At 39.2% G+C, this 14,851-nt stretch overlaps 1 protein-coding gene across 1 annotated transcript in view; it reads right to left on the minus strand.

Annotated features, from left to right (window-relative positions):
- Positions 1–1,992: 1,992 nt before the first annotated feature.
- The window catches only part of LOC121453294 (keratin, type I cytoskeletal 18-like), a 51,584-nt gene continuing 38,725 nt past the window's right edge, over positions 1,993–14,851 (minus strand). Inside the window, 2 exon segments of the mRNA XM_041659951.1 lie at positions 1,993–2,479; positions 2,571–3,449. Coding sequence (XP_041515885.1) covers positions 2,009–2,479; positions 2,571–3,449 — 1,350 coding nt within the window. The 3' untranslated portion in view covers positions 1,993–2,008.

Raw genomic sequence — 14,851 nt, forward strand, 5'->3', positions numbered from 1 at the left:
AAGAACATGAAGAAGAACAAGAATATGAAGAACAAGAATGAGAACAAGAACAAAAAGAAGGTAAGAATCAACTAAATAAGAATAAAACAAACAAACAACAATTAACCCCCCCAAATTAACAAAATCCCCCTAACTTCTATTTTTAATTTTGTTTTGTCATTTTTCAATGTATCACATAATCCAGTAGCCAAGAAAAGGAATTACCTGAGAAGTAGATTATTGATAGTGCTTGTCCAGCATGCATTGCATCCTAAGTTTAATACCAACCATGGCACAAAGCACAAGGGGTTTTCCTAAGTTGAAATGTTTAAAGCAATATGCTTATATGAAACTTCTTCATCCTCTTGCGGTACAGATGATCAAATCAGGCCCTTGAGCATGATAGGCAGGCACTGAGTCACTGATGTGTACCTTCAATCTGAGAAAACTCCCTGACAAGCACTTCACACCATCCATCAATGTCTTATCCTTTCCTACAGTACTATGGAGGGTTCTTCTTAGCCACACTTTCATAGAATGTTAGGTTCTAGAATTATTATCATTTAGTGAGGGCAAGCTACAGAATTAACAAGTTAGACAACTTTACTAAATTCATGCACCTGACAAAGTGTTTGAAACGAGACAGTGTGATGGTTTGGATAGTACATTTCCCCATGAACCCATTATAATTACTTCTGTAATCATTTTTGTTTTTTTGATATGTTATTGCACTTTCACAATTTACTCCTTCCTTTATTACCTCAAGCCCTTCCCATGTACCCCTCTGCTTTCAAGCTCTTCTATCCTGTGACTATAGTGGGAATTCTATAACAACTGGTGATACCCAGTTGTTCTGTGTGTGGATAAAAATGAAATGGAGTTTTCATGGCTTTCTCTAAAGGATGCAATTAATCAAAAAACAAACCTAACCTTTATTGACTAGGATTTAGCATATGAAATATACTCGATATATTCAGTTAGAAAAATGATCAATATTCTATCCAAATGAGTGATGACAGCATTTGCCAAAATGATTTTGCCAAGTGGAATTTTAGGCTAAAATGTTAGGATGTATCAAATCAGAATATACTCCTGTCCTTAGTAATGTGATCAAATTACCTCAAATAGTTTGTGTTCTCTTCTCCAAAGCACATTAAATTAGGGACAAATCATGAAAATATGTCAAAGATGGATAAAACAAGGGGGTGGCTACAAAGAGAGTCTAGAGTGGAAAGTGTAGACCATAGCTTACTTTAAGAAAAATGTTCTTGTGGTCATTTTGCCCTCAGTACGGTGATATGCTGTGTTCAGATTAGGGTATACAGGTAGAGAGGGCAATGGGTGCATGGCTCGCCAAGAAATATTTGAAGTGGTAAGTACTGCAAAAGTCAGCATGCATTTCAAGTACTGTGTGGACACACAGAGGAACTGACTTTGCAAGAGTCAGGCTGTGCGATGAGGTGATATTTTAATGTTTCCTGTTTTCAGCACAGCTTCTGAATCAGCCTTCTGGCTTCAAAGTTGTTTCCTAAAGGCTTTCGATCCTTTCAGCTTTTCACCATGCCACTAACTTCTGGGTTCTAAAATCTGGAAATACTATTTCCCTGCTTCCTTACCTTTTCTCTCAGCTCACACCTCTTCTATCTGCTTTTCTCAATGTACAGTTATCTTCATTTCTAGTACGTAATACGTGAACTATACTTGTCAATCAATTTGACAACTATACTTAGATTTTTTTTTCCTTTTCCTTTGGATTTTCTTTCAACTAATAGTATTCTATATTTTAATATTTGTCATTTTTTACATTATCTAATTCATTATTAAGTTATTTGAAATAGCTCATAAGAACCACAAAACCACCATTAATGCCATTTCCTGAAGGTTTGAGTTCGTAACATGGCTGCCAATGATTTTATGTTTTGTTTTTGTTTTTTTTGTTTTTTTTTGTTTTTTTTTTTTTTTTTTTGCCAAGGAAGGCACAACTTTTTTGGTTCCTTGGTCCCCAGAGGTAGTAGCCTCCTTCTCAGCCTTAGTACCTCAGAACCCTGGTGTCATTGGTCTCGGACACCACTTTGCCATCCACGACCTTGCGGGTGGTTGTCCTCTGGATGGTTTGCATGGAGTTACTGGAGTCCAGGGCATCGCTGAGACTGAAGTCTTCGCCATCCTCCAGCAAGCGACGGTTGGTGGCAATCTCAGACTCAAGCTTGACCTTGATGTTCAGCAGGTCTTCGTATTCCTGGGTCTGGCGCTGCCCCTCTGCTGGGGTTTGTGCCAGCTCTGACTCCAGGTGCAGAAGGATCCCGTTGAGCTGCTCCATCTGCATGTTGTATCAGGCCTCCACATTCCTAAGGCTGTTCTCCAAGCTGATTTTCTGATTTTTCATGGCATCTAGGTCAATCTCCAAGGCCTGGAAGGTGCGCCTCAGGTCTGTGAGTGTGGTCTGAGCATCTCTGATTTACGTAGACTGGGTAGTGACCACTGTGGTGCTCTCCTCAATCTTCAGGGTCCCCAGAGAGGGTCAGTCAAGACCTGCCTTCCTTGGCAGCCTCCCCCTCACACCCTGGCAACCAGCCTTTCCTCTTGCATACCTGCTGGGACCAGTACTTGTCTAGTTCCTCACGGTTCTTCTGAGCCAGCTCCTCATACTGGGCCCGGATATCAGCCATGATCTTGCTGAGGTCCTGGGATTTGGGGGCATCCACTTCCACGGTCAATCCAGAACTGGCAATATGGGCTTCCGGTCCTTTGACTTCCTCCTCATGGTTCTTCTTCATGAACAGCAGTTCCTCCTTGAGGGCTTCGATATCTGTCTCCAGATGCAGCCTCGTGATGTTGGTGTCATCCACAACCTTTCGGAGTCCATGGGTGTCACTCTCCACACACTGGCGCATGGTCAGTTCTGTCTCATATTTGACTCTGAAGTCATCAGCAGCAAGACGAGCATTGTCAATCTGCAGGACGATGCGGGCATTGTCCACAGAATTCGCAAAGATCTGAGCCCTCAGGTCCTCGATGGTCTTGAAATAGTGGCCCCAATCCTTGACGCCCTGGGACCCCTTCTCCAGATGTTCCCGGATTTTGCTCTCCAATCTCCTGTTCTCAGTCTCCAGGCTCTTCACCCTGTCCAGGTAGCTGGCCAGGCGGTCATTCAGGTCTTGCATGGTCTCCTTCTCGGTTTGGATGCCACCCATCCCAACTAGACCTGCAGACCCCATGGAGCCACCCCAGACGCTTGAGGAGCGGGCCACGGAGATCCGGGAATGGGAGCCCCCAGCACCTGCATAGACGCTGGCCGCGCTGCTGGCAGGCCGGACCCTCTGGCTGGGCATCCACACAGATCCCAGGGACCTGTAGTTGGTGGAAAACGTGGTGGAGCGGGTGGTGAAGCTCCTCTTGTCTGGAGAGGAGAGCGAAGCGAGAGACCGGGACAGGGGTTCCGACAGCCGTAGAGAGTGGCTGCCCTCGACCTGTTATATCGGCTGCCAATGATTTTCTCGCTTTTTTTGTTTGATCGGTTTGACTGTTTTATTATGGCCAGCAGCAACACAGACCAAACTCCTTCACCCTGCCCCAGTGTGGACTTGCTGCTTAATCGCCCTCCTCACAGCTTCTCTTTGCCTCCACTACAAGGCGTTTCCCTGTTTTCCTTAGTTCCTGCAGTCTTTCTTATAAAAATATGAGACAAATTCCCATTTTATAGGGTTGTATCAAACAATGCCTGGTATTAGAGAGCTTGGCAAAACCATGTGTAGTCTTTGTGCCCAATAGAGCAAGACCTGTGTCCTCACACACTAGCTTGAGTGATTAACACAAGCGAGCGTTTAGCTTTCTTTTGGGAATGTCTCACAGTTGAATGATAGTCTATCTCATCTTATTCTTCCTTTCAGATAGATAGATAGATAGATAGATAGATAGATAGATAGATAGATAGATATAGATAGATATAGTCTGCATGTGTGTGTATGTCTAATTTATTTTGTGTTTTAGTCAGAGTTTCTCTGTATTTCCTTGGCCACTATAGAACTCATTGTGTAGACTAGCCTGGCCTTGAACTCAGAGATAGATCTGCTTGCCTCTGCCTCTCAAATACTGTGATTAAAGGCAGGTGCCACCATGCCAGGCTTTTTTTTTTCTCTTTCCCCTTTTTCTTTTTTTTAAAGTGATGATATATATGAGAGTACTTCTTTCATAGAAATTTTCTCTCATCTTCCCAGTTGTCTATAATTTCTTCTTCAAATTATACTGCTATCTCAAAAATCAAAGAAAAATACTAGCAAACAACAACAACAAAGCATTTGAAGGGCTACAGAAATAGTTTGGTGGTAAAGAGTGCTTACTGGTCTTCCACTGGCCCTGTGTTTGGCTCCCAGCCCCGATATGGGGTGGTTCACAACTACCAGTGAAGTCCAGCTCCAGGGAGATCTGCTGCTCCTGGCTCCACACACATATGGATTCAGATGCACATTGGCACATTTTCACATTGGCCCAGGATAAAACTCAACTTAAACGGAAGAATAAAGCAGATAAAGGGAACCAAGATGGTGAAGGATTGAGTTTCATACAACTTATAGTCACAGGGAAAAAGTTCAAGAATCTGGGATGGAATAAAGATTGTGGCTGTCAAACATTAGCAGAGCTCAGGGAATCCTGCGGAAGGGTTGAAGGATTGAAGGAGCCAGAGAAGAAAACCCTCAGAACTAACTAACCTGGCTTATAGGAGCTCACAGAGAATCAACCAACAACCAGGGAGCCTGCGTGAGATTGACCTAGGACCTCTGCATATATGAAACTGTTGTATTGCTTATTCTTCTTGTGAGACGCCTAACAGTGGGAGCAGGGGCTGTCTCTGACTCTTTTGCTGAATTTGGGGACCATACTCCTCATATTGGGTTGCCTTGTCCAGCTTTAATATGAGGAGAGGTAATTAATTGTAATGCAACTTGATCAGCTATGTTTTGTGGATATTCATGGGAGGTCTGCACTTTTTGAATAGAAATAAAAGAGGCATTCGTGGGGGTGGGGCAGAAGAAAGGTAGAGTGTCTGGGAGGAGAGGAGAAAGGGGTGTGGTTGGGTTTTAAAATTAATTAATGGATGGATGGATGGGTGGGTGGATGGGTGGGTGGACGGCTGGGTGGGTGGCTGGGCAGATAGATAGATAGATAGATAGATAGATAGATAGATAGATAGATAACTGGGTAAGAGTTAGTCTTTGTAAATGACAAGTAATACATAGATCTACTTAATGGTGAAACCAATGACCACAGTGGCATGCCAAGTTCAAGCGGAGTTCATACAATGCTTGAGCCACAGCATAATTTTATTAACTGACACCTTCTCACCCTTTGTAACACGTACAAGCTACATCAAGATAATGAAGTTGAAGAAATGAGAAATATATATAGTTCTGTATGAGCATAAGAAATACAGTATGTTTAGAAAAGATAAGAAAAGGCAAATAGTTTGCAATCATCCTCAAGTTTGAAGTTTGAAGGACTAGCAAATAGTGCATACATCTGTAAATAGTGCAGGTTATTTTATGAAATGAAAATTGAGAAGGTTAAATATATTATCATGAAAAAACATGAAAATAAAAAGAATTTCAGTGCAGGGTAGAGTGTAAGGGTATTAAACCTACCCATGAACATTAGATAAATTCTGAAAGGCAAAAATACTGGAAAGTTATGATTGATCAGTCACCTGCAAAACAACTATTTAACATCAAAGAGGCTGTCAACAACCAGATGTTGTGTCCTACATTCATTTTCTTCAATAATAATAAAACTTCCTTAACCTTTCTCTCATTTTATCACCTTTATACACATGCACAAATGTGTTATGACCTTGTGCCAGACAGAATATAATTCAGAGAAAAGCATAGTACTAAGAAATATGTATCTAAATATCATGTTATAAAGCTGAGGCGCACCAGTACATTCTGGAAATCCTAGCACAGTTTCATATTTCTTTGTTTTCTAAATATTCTTACATACTTTGTTTTATTTCAATTTTCTTTCATCTTTTCCCAATTCAGATAATATCTAACATTGTTATTTTTCCAAGAATAAATGAAACATAAATATATGTTTATTTCTACATATGTGTGTATCCACACATGTAGCTATATTCTAATTCTTGCCATCTCTTTCTGTGCCACAAGATTTCTGATTATGAAAGGTAATCTTTCTCTCTGTTTTCCTTGATGCTAGCTGGGAGTCAGATGTTCTGACATTGTTTTAGTTGACTATGCAGGGGAGACTATAGGGGGTATGCAAATAATGATCTCCCCAACTTCCTCAGTTCTGCTTCCTGTAGTGTTTACACTGTCTCCGAAAACACGGAATTTTCTTGTGACTGTCAAACTGAAGTGCTGAGACTTTGCACTGTTTGTACTGCCCGCCTGTACTACGTGACAACACAGTACTTCTCCTGTATTGCGGTGCCTACACTACAGGACCATTCGTGAGCCGGGCAAGGGCCTGGAGATTTAAACACACAAAGACACACAGACAGAGACAGACGTCATCCTTGAAACAGGAATGCCCCAAGATTTCTCCCTTTATTGTATTCAGAGGCAGCTTATATAGGGATAGCCACACCCCAGCCAAACACACCAGAAACCATTCCCCTGCCATCAGGAACTCCTGAGGGTCTCGTGCTCAGACCAGCTGTAGGCAGTCAGATCAGGAGAAAACAAGCTGTTTACAATAAATCCAGGATCTGGAGGTTCACAGGTCCTAACACTGTTTGTGTAACATACACAATCATTTAGATGCTGTGTCAATTCTGGGACAAATCATCCCCTATCAGATATGCTTTTATTGGCCCCATGACATGAGAATATGCATTACAAATGGTTCTTTATGACAGCAGTAAATGTGTGTCTTTTCCCAGATGCCGGAATCTTCTCAAGATTGGTAGTAGAGACATTCACAGCCAGAGGTGTTTGTCATTTTGCACTTTGATTTAAAGTCAATTGTTACAGTGTGCTAGGTCATCGTAATTTTGCCATCCACATGATATAGTAAAAATTAAGCAATTCTCTATGACAGCAAACTGATCTATTGCCAAATACTAGCCATCACCTGAGCTCTCCAACCCATCAAGTGATATTGGACACCTGTTTGTGTTGACATGTAAGTCAAAACAACACACACAAAAATATAAAATATTTCTGAAGGAGAAATCTCACACCTCAAATTGTATTCACACTGTTACTGTAATTCAAACTCTTGACATGAGATCTGTTGTTTCTAGTTTTTAAAAACACAATAGGCATATCGTTGCAAAGAAGTCTCACACAACTTATCTGCATTGGATAGCAAACTTTATACCTCTTGCATATACAACGTGAAGTTTCTATACTCTCACAAGCAATCAGCATTCTGTAATGTTCTAGCAGTTTACTTGTATTTACACATTCATTATTCAACAAAAATGTAATATTTTCCTTCTGTAGCTGGATTGCTTCATGTTTCACAATGTCCTCATGGTTCAGGAGTGATATCAAATATAATACTATTTCCTTTGGTGTAAAAACTGAGTAATTTTCCATTGTGTGTGAATGTGTGTGTGAGTGCGTGTACGTGTGTGTGTTTGTGTGATTTTTTGCTTAATTCTCTGTTGTGGATAGGAATATGTTATTTCCATATACAATGTATTTCAATGTCCTCTTGAATTCCATATATTAGCCATGGAAGGATTGTTATATCAATATATATTATAATTATTGGCCTGTCATGTCTTTTATTTTTGCCTATTGGAGTTAGTGTTATGCTCACTGTAAAAGAATACAGATGAGTTTGTTCCTAAATGCTTCCAGAAGAATGAAAGAAAGTTGTAACTATTTTTCAAATGTTTGATAGGATCAATTCCAAAGTGAAGTGATCTGATCCCAGGTTTTGGCAAGAGAGGACCTGGCTAGTCATAAAATGAGGATAATACATAAATACAACCTTCTCTGTATGCATAATTATACCCATACATATATGAAAATTGGATTTACCACTCCATACTGGACAATCAGTTAAGAAGGATCCTCCCTGGAGAAAACCATTTTGTTTACTCTAAGAATATATATATATATATATATACATATATATATGTATGTATTTTTGTATATGTATGTATATGTATGTGTGTATGATATATATTCATAAGAGATCGTGTATTTGAGAGAGAGAAAGAGAGGTTCATTGAAAGGAATAGAGGGAGACAAAAAACAAGGCAGAGTATAGCCAGGCTGGAAGAGATATATAGAGAGAGTAGGTAGAGTGAAGGAAATGCCATGTAGCTGCCAAAGCAGAAGGACATGCCATAATCTTACCAGTAGGCCACAGCCTTGTGGAGATACACAGATTGATAGAAATGGGTTGATTTAATATATGAGTTACCTAACAAGAAGCCTGAGTGAATTGGCCAAACAGTGTTGTAATTAATATAGTTTCTGTGTCATTATTTTATTCAGGGAAGCCAGGAAATGAAAGAATAGTCTCTGGTTACACATCACAGTGAAAAGTTTTTATCTGATATTTTCTTAGACATTGTTTTTCCTTTGATCCTCAGCCTTGGTTCATCAAGTTACTTTCATGGTATAATGCATTTTAAATTGTTACGTCTTTGATTGCACTTAACCAAGTAACTTAATTTTTAATTCATTTCTATATTTACTGAATATCCTGATTTCTTTGTTCGGATTAAAAAACAAACAGAAAACAAAAACTATTCATGCTTAGTGATATTTTACAATACTATATGTCATACATATAGAAGGTAGACATACAGAGTTTGAGAGCTCACTTGACATTAAGAGTCCTCTGAGAATTTACAGAAGTCCCAGGTTCAGTCCTAGCATCCACATGGTGACTACAAAGATGGCTTCCTTGGGCACTGGGTATACTTGCTATGCATTGCGCTTACATACAAGTAGCCAAAACAGAAACAGATAAATATTTAAGGAGGACGAGGTAGGCATACATATAAATATTATTTTATGATTATGATAGTGAAATATCTGAATATGATATATTATACAAAGGCTCAAATATTTTATGTTGTCTTCACTGATTTGTCCCCTGCCTGTAGAACAAAGCCCAAGAGACAAAGTATTTCAAGGAACATTGTTTAAATAATATGCATATTTTTATATTGCTGCATCTTTTTTCTGGCTTACCATATTTGAGAACATTCATGAGAAATCTTCAGTATTTAGACATTGTAAGAATATCTACTTGTTTTATATAGGGCAGTAGTTGCACTCTGGAGATAGAGGCAGGAGAACTCTGAGTTCTAATCCCAAAACTGTGAGAGAGGAGACAAGAGAACTTTGAGTTCAAGGCCAGTCTAGCCTACAGAGTGAGTTCCAGGACAGCCAGTACTATACAGAGAAACTCTTGTCTCCAAAGACAAAAAACAAAAACAAATGATACAAAAGAAAAAAAGGAAAACCAACAAACAAAAAAAACAGAAACAGAAAAAGAAAGTGTGTTATTTTATCTCCTTAAATATTCACTTCTGCCCACGAGTATTCACCTTTGAGAGTTACTAGAAAACAAGGCCTCCTGGATAAGGCGAGACCAATGCACGCGTGAACACACAGCAGTGAAGACAACCTGATCATTACTTCCACAAGAAAAGAAACCTGGAGTAGGAACTAAACTACTTAAGAAGAAAAGGCAGCTAAACAGAAGAAAGGGATAGGGGAGGGGAGTTATAAGCAAGCAAGAAATTGTCACAAAAAATAATTGAATACTGTGTACCATGTAAAAAAGTGATTCACTTGTGGGCTTAACAGATCGCAAGGGTGTATTTTCCCAGTGTGTTTGAAAGACTCCTCTTTTACATATCAAATTCATGTGAAGCCATTCCTGTGCTTTCTCGTTAATTGTTGTGTATATTTTGCACCCTAAACTAATTATTTCTGAATTCTTCAGTGTTTTAGCTGCTATTGTTTTAGAAGGACCCATATGGATTGTGTCCTTTCTCTGTTCTTTGTTTCTTAAGAAGTGGTTTATCCCTTCTTCCCACATTAATTTATTAATTTTATACATAGACACTATGACGTTTTAGGCATTTCATGGGTTGTAAAAATCCCAAATCTGAAGAAAAAGGCAGGCCGAAATAATTTATTTTAATAAATAAAAACAAGTGTTTATCTTCACTTATTTTGGTTTTTATAGTGACCTACATTATCTGTTATTTAAGTTTGCAGTAAGATCCTGTTCTTCTTTTTTTTTTTAAATTTATTTATTTATTAAGGATTTCTGCCTCGTCCCCACAACCGCTTCCCATTTCCCTCCCCCTCCCCCGATCAAGTCCCCCCCCCCTCATCTGCTCGAAGAGCAATCAGGGTTCCCTGACCTGTGGGAAGTCCAAGGACTGCCCACCTCTATCCAGGTCTCCTAAGGTGAGCATTCAAACTGCCTAGGCTCCCACAAAGCCAGTACGTGCAGTAGGATCAAAAACCCACTGCAATTGTTCTTGAATTCTCAGTATTCCTCATTGTCCGCTATGTTCAGCTAGTCCGGATTTATCCCATGCTTTTTCAGACGTAGGCCAGCTGGCCTTGGTGAGATCCCAATAGAACATCCCCATTGTCTTAGTGTGTGGGTGCACCCCTCGTGGTCCTGAGTTCCTTGCTCGTGCTCCGTCTCCTTCTGCTCCTGATTTGGACCTTGAGATTTCTGTCCGGTGCTCCCATGTGGGTCTCTGTCTCTGTCTCCTTTCATTGCCTGATGAAGGTTAATATTCCTGAGGATGCCTATGTGTTTGTCTTTGGATTCACCTTATTTAGCTTCTCTAGGAACATGAATTATAGGCTCAATGTCCTTTATTTATGGCTAGAAACCAAATATGAGTGAGTACATCCCATGTTCCTCTTTTTGGGTCTGGCTTACCTCACTCAGGATAGTGTTTTCTATTTCCATCCATTTGTATGCAAAATTCAAGAAGTCCTTGTTTTGTACTGCTGAGTAATACTCTAATATGTATATATTCCATACTTTCTTCATCCATTCTTCCGTTGAAGGGCATCTAGGTTGTTTCCAGGTTCTGGCTATTACAAACAATGCTGCCATGAACATAGTTGAGCATATACTTTTGTTGTATTATAGGGCCTCTCTTGGGTATATTCCCAAGAGTGGTATTGCTGGATCCAGGGGTAGGTTGATCCCAAATTTCCTGAGAAACCGAAACACTGCTTTCCAGAGTGGTTGCACAAGTTTGCATTCCCACCAGCAATGGGTGAGTGTACCCCTTTCTCCACAACCTCTCCAGCAAAGGCTATCATTGGTGTTTTTATTTTAGCCATTCTGACACGTGTAAGGTGGTATCTTAAAGTTGTCTTGATTTGCATTTCCCTGATCGCTAAGGAAGTTGAGCATGACCTTAAGTGTAAGTCTTTGAAGAAAGAAATTGAAGAAGACACCAGAAAATGGAAAGACCTCCCTTGCTCTTGGATTGGGAGGACCAACATAGTAAAAATGGCAATTCTACCAAAAGCAATCTATAGATTCAATGCAATCCCCATCAAAATCCCAACAAAATTCTTCACAGATCTGGAGAATACAATAATCAACTTTATATGGAAAAACAAAAAACCCAGGATAGCCAAAACAATCTTATACAATAAAGGTTTGTCTGGAGGCATTACCATCCCTGACTTCAAACTCTATTACAGAGCTACAGTATTGAAAACAGCTTGGTATTGGCATAAAAACAGAGAAGTCGACCAATGGAATCGAATAGAAGACCCTGACATTAACCCACAAACCTATGAACACCTGATCTTCGATAAAGGAGCTAAAAGTATACAATGGAAAAAAGAGAGCATCTTCAACAAATGGTGCTGGCAAAACTGGATGTCAATCTGTAGAAGAATGAAAATAGATCCATATCTATCACCATGCACAAAACTCAAATCCAAATGGATTAAAGACCTCAATATCAGTCCGAACACACTGAACCTGATAGAAGAGAAAGTGGGAAGTACTCTACAGCACATGGGCACAGGAGACCACTTCCTATGTATAACCCCAGCGGCACAGACACTAAGGGCATCATTGAATAAATGGGACTTCCTGAGGCTGAGAAGCTTCTGTAAAGCAAAGGACACTGTCACTAAGACAAAAAGACAACCCACTGACTGGGAGAAGATCTTCACCAACCCTGCAACTGACAAAGGTTTGATCTCCAAAATATATAAAGAACTCAAGAAACTAGACCGTAAAAGGCTAATCAACCCAATTATAAAATGGGGCACTGATCTGAACAGAGAATTCTCAACAGAAGAACTTCAAATGATCCTGTTCTTCTTAAATGAGCTATATTTCCGCATATCACATTTTGGTGTTCCTGTACGAACTGCATCAACACCACATACATTTAGTGCACATAGCTACCATATATAATAGTCACTGGTTTTTACATACATTTGCTAAGTGAATTGTTTCTTGCTCCACATCCTGTGTACATTTAATTTGTACATTTGGTCCCCCGCAATGGCTCCAATGGAGAGAATCTCAGATGCATTGGTAAGCAGAAACAGTGTTCAGGAGCAGCTCCGTCTTCTCTCAGGCTCAGAAGCCATCTTTGCTGTAGGTGCATAGTATTCAAGTTTTATGAGAACGAGGAAGCCCTTTCTACTTGTTCTAGAAGAAAGCTTAAATGAACTTTTGCTATCTGAAAATGCTTTTATCAGAATCGATGAACATCATGACTTTTAAAGTTGATTGATGTGGGTGGATCTAATCACTACATATTCTAAAATTAAAGTCACTGTGATGGCCACAGTAAGCTCATCTAGTTCCTGGGTTGTCGCCTATTTTATACATCACTGGGTTTAGCTGGATATTATATGTCTTGGGGTGTATAGAAACTTATTTATGAAGGGCATATTCCTCTCACTTCCCTCCTTTATAGTACCCTGGATGAGATGATGTTACTTATTAAGACTATTTTAGTTTAATGATTCATTTAATTTTTTCTTTGTTATTTATTGGTTTATAGGGCATGCACATGTCACTTGTCACAACTGTGAGGTGACGGAAAACTTGTGGAAGTCAGGGCTCACCTCTCGTCTCCCACCAAGTGATATTCAAGGACTGAACTCAGATTTTTAGGCTTGGCAGCAGTGTCTTTATTGCCTGAGCCTTTTTGCTTGTCCAGCTTCATAGTTTTAATTTTACAGAGTCATTTTTCTTGTTTTCTACAAGGAATTTATATGATCTGGTAACAATCTATTTCTGTAATGTTTACCTAATTATTACTTTTAACAACTTGGTGTGAATTTTCTCTGAGGCACAGATTTGACCTCTGAATTAACCTATACTTCTCGCAAGATTCCCCTTAAGTCCAAAGCAGTTTCTACAAACCACACATTCATAATAAGTGAGGAAGTAAAAGGAGCATAGCAATAAAATGACTCCAGTTGACATTCTGTTCGACCCATAGATCAGAGTCTTGCTGAGCGAACATCAGGAGAGAATCTTCCTGCAGCAGAATAGAACAAATAGAAAGACCGGAAACAGGGCAGAGCATAAGAGACCTTGAAACAGTCCTATTTAGGATGTCTTCATCAAACCCCTCCTCTCTGAAAATATTTCTGTATACTCTATATATTTCCTTCAGACATTGATTTATAATTGAGTACTACTTCATTTAATAACTTGTTGAAATTTTTCTAGCTTGGACCTTAGGGAATTAAGTTGACTCCTGGGTTCCTCTTTTTATTACTATCTTTAATGTCCATTTTTGTGAATATTTTTATTTGATTAATTTTCTTTTTAATAGGCATGCATATATATATATATAATTTGTGTACTCATGTGTTTATGAGTATAGTTATGTGTGCATGCAGATACATAGATTCCACAGGTGGAAACATACTGTCTTTCCTAATCATTTTCCACCTTATTTTAAAACACAAGGTCTCTCAGTAAACCTGCATCTCATCAATTCTGTTAGACAAGCTGGCTAGTAAACCCCAGTCATCTATCATAGATTTTAAGTGGGTTCTGTGCTTGTGTGACTAGCTGGTGCTAGGAAAGCTATCTCCTCAGATCCACATTTCAACATTTTTCTGAGTTATTGCATTGCAGGATGTTTAGGCTCATCTCATAATGCCCTGCCCCAGGCATAGACTCAGATACTAATCCAAGCAATTCTTCTTTCTAACTTAATTATACTGAAATTATCTTCATGTCCTATTCATTGTTTGTTATATAAGATTCTCAGATTGCCATTGCTTCTGGGTCTTCCGAACATCAGGAAAATATACACATGTTTTAAGTAATGAATATATATTTCTTTATGCAACTTCTATTTCTACTACATCAAAGTAAGCAAGAGTTCATAGTGGTGTATCTAACTGCAGCCCATTCCTATGGCGTCACTATGCCCTGTTCGTTTGCTTGTTAGGGATTCCCTCATGCCAGTTGTCCTAATTATGAGTACTATTATTGGTTTTGCACATCTGCTCAATTCTAGCATAAATGGTGAGTGTTATTAAAACAGTTAATCCATAACCCCATAAAGATATCTTTATCAAGTTGAATAGAGTGAAATAAGCAGCTTTTCTAGCCTTTAATTTTGTAGTTGCATGCATATATGTATATTCATATATATTTCTAAATATAACCTGCTTAGTCTGAATAATTTTACTCCTATGCATTTTCAGGGGCCACCATTAGGTATTGTAATCTCATATTTATGCAATCATGTCTTTGGTAAACAATAAGAGTTTCTTCACTTCCCTCAATAAGCATTCTATTTCATTCTTTTCTTGTCTTAAGCTTCTTGCTCACAGGATGTCCAGAATGATGCTGGACTAGAAAGAGCAAAAGAAACCTTTTCCCCGGTGTTGAAGGAAAGCAT

Source organism: Microtus oregoni, unplaced genomic scaffold (assembly GCF_018167655.1).
Source record: "Microtus oregoni isolate MIOR12 unplaced genomic scaffold, Mior012 000000F_ref0000247, whole genome shotgun sequence".
Lineage (NCBI taxonomy): Eukaryota > Metazoa > Chordata > Mammalia > Rodentia > Cricetidae > Microtus > Microtus oregoni.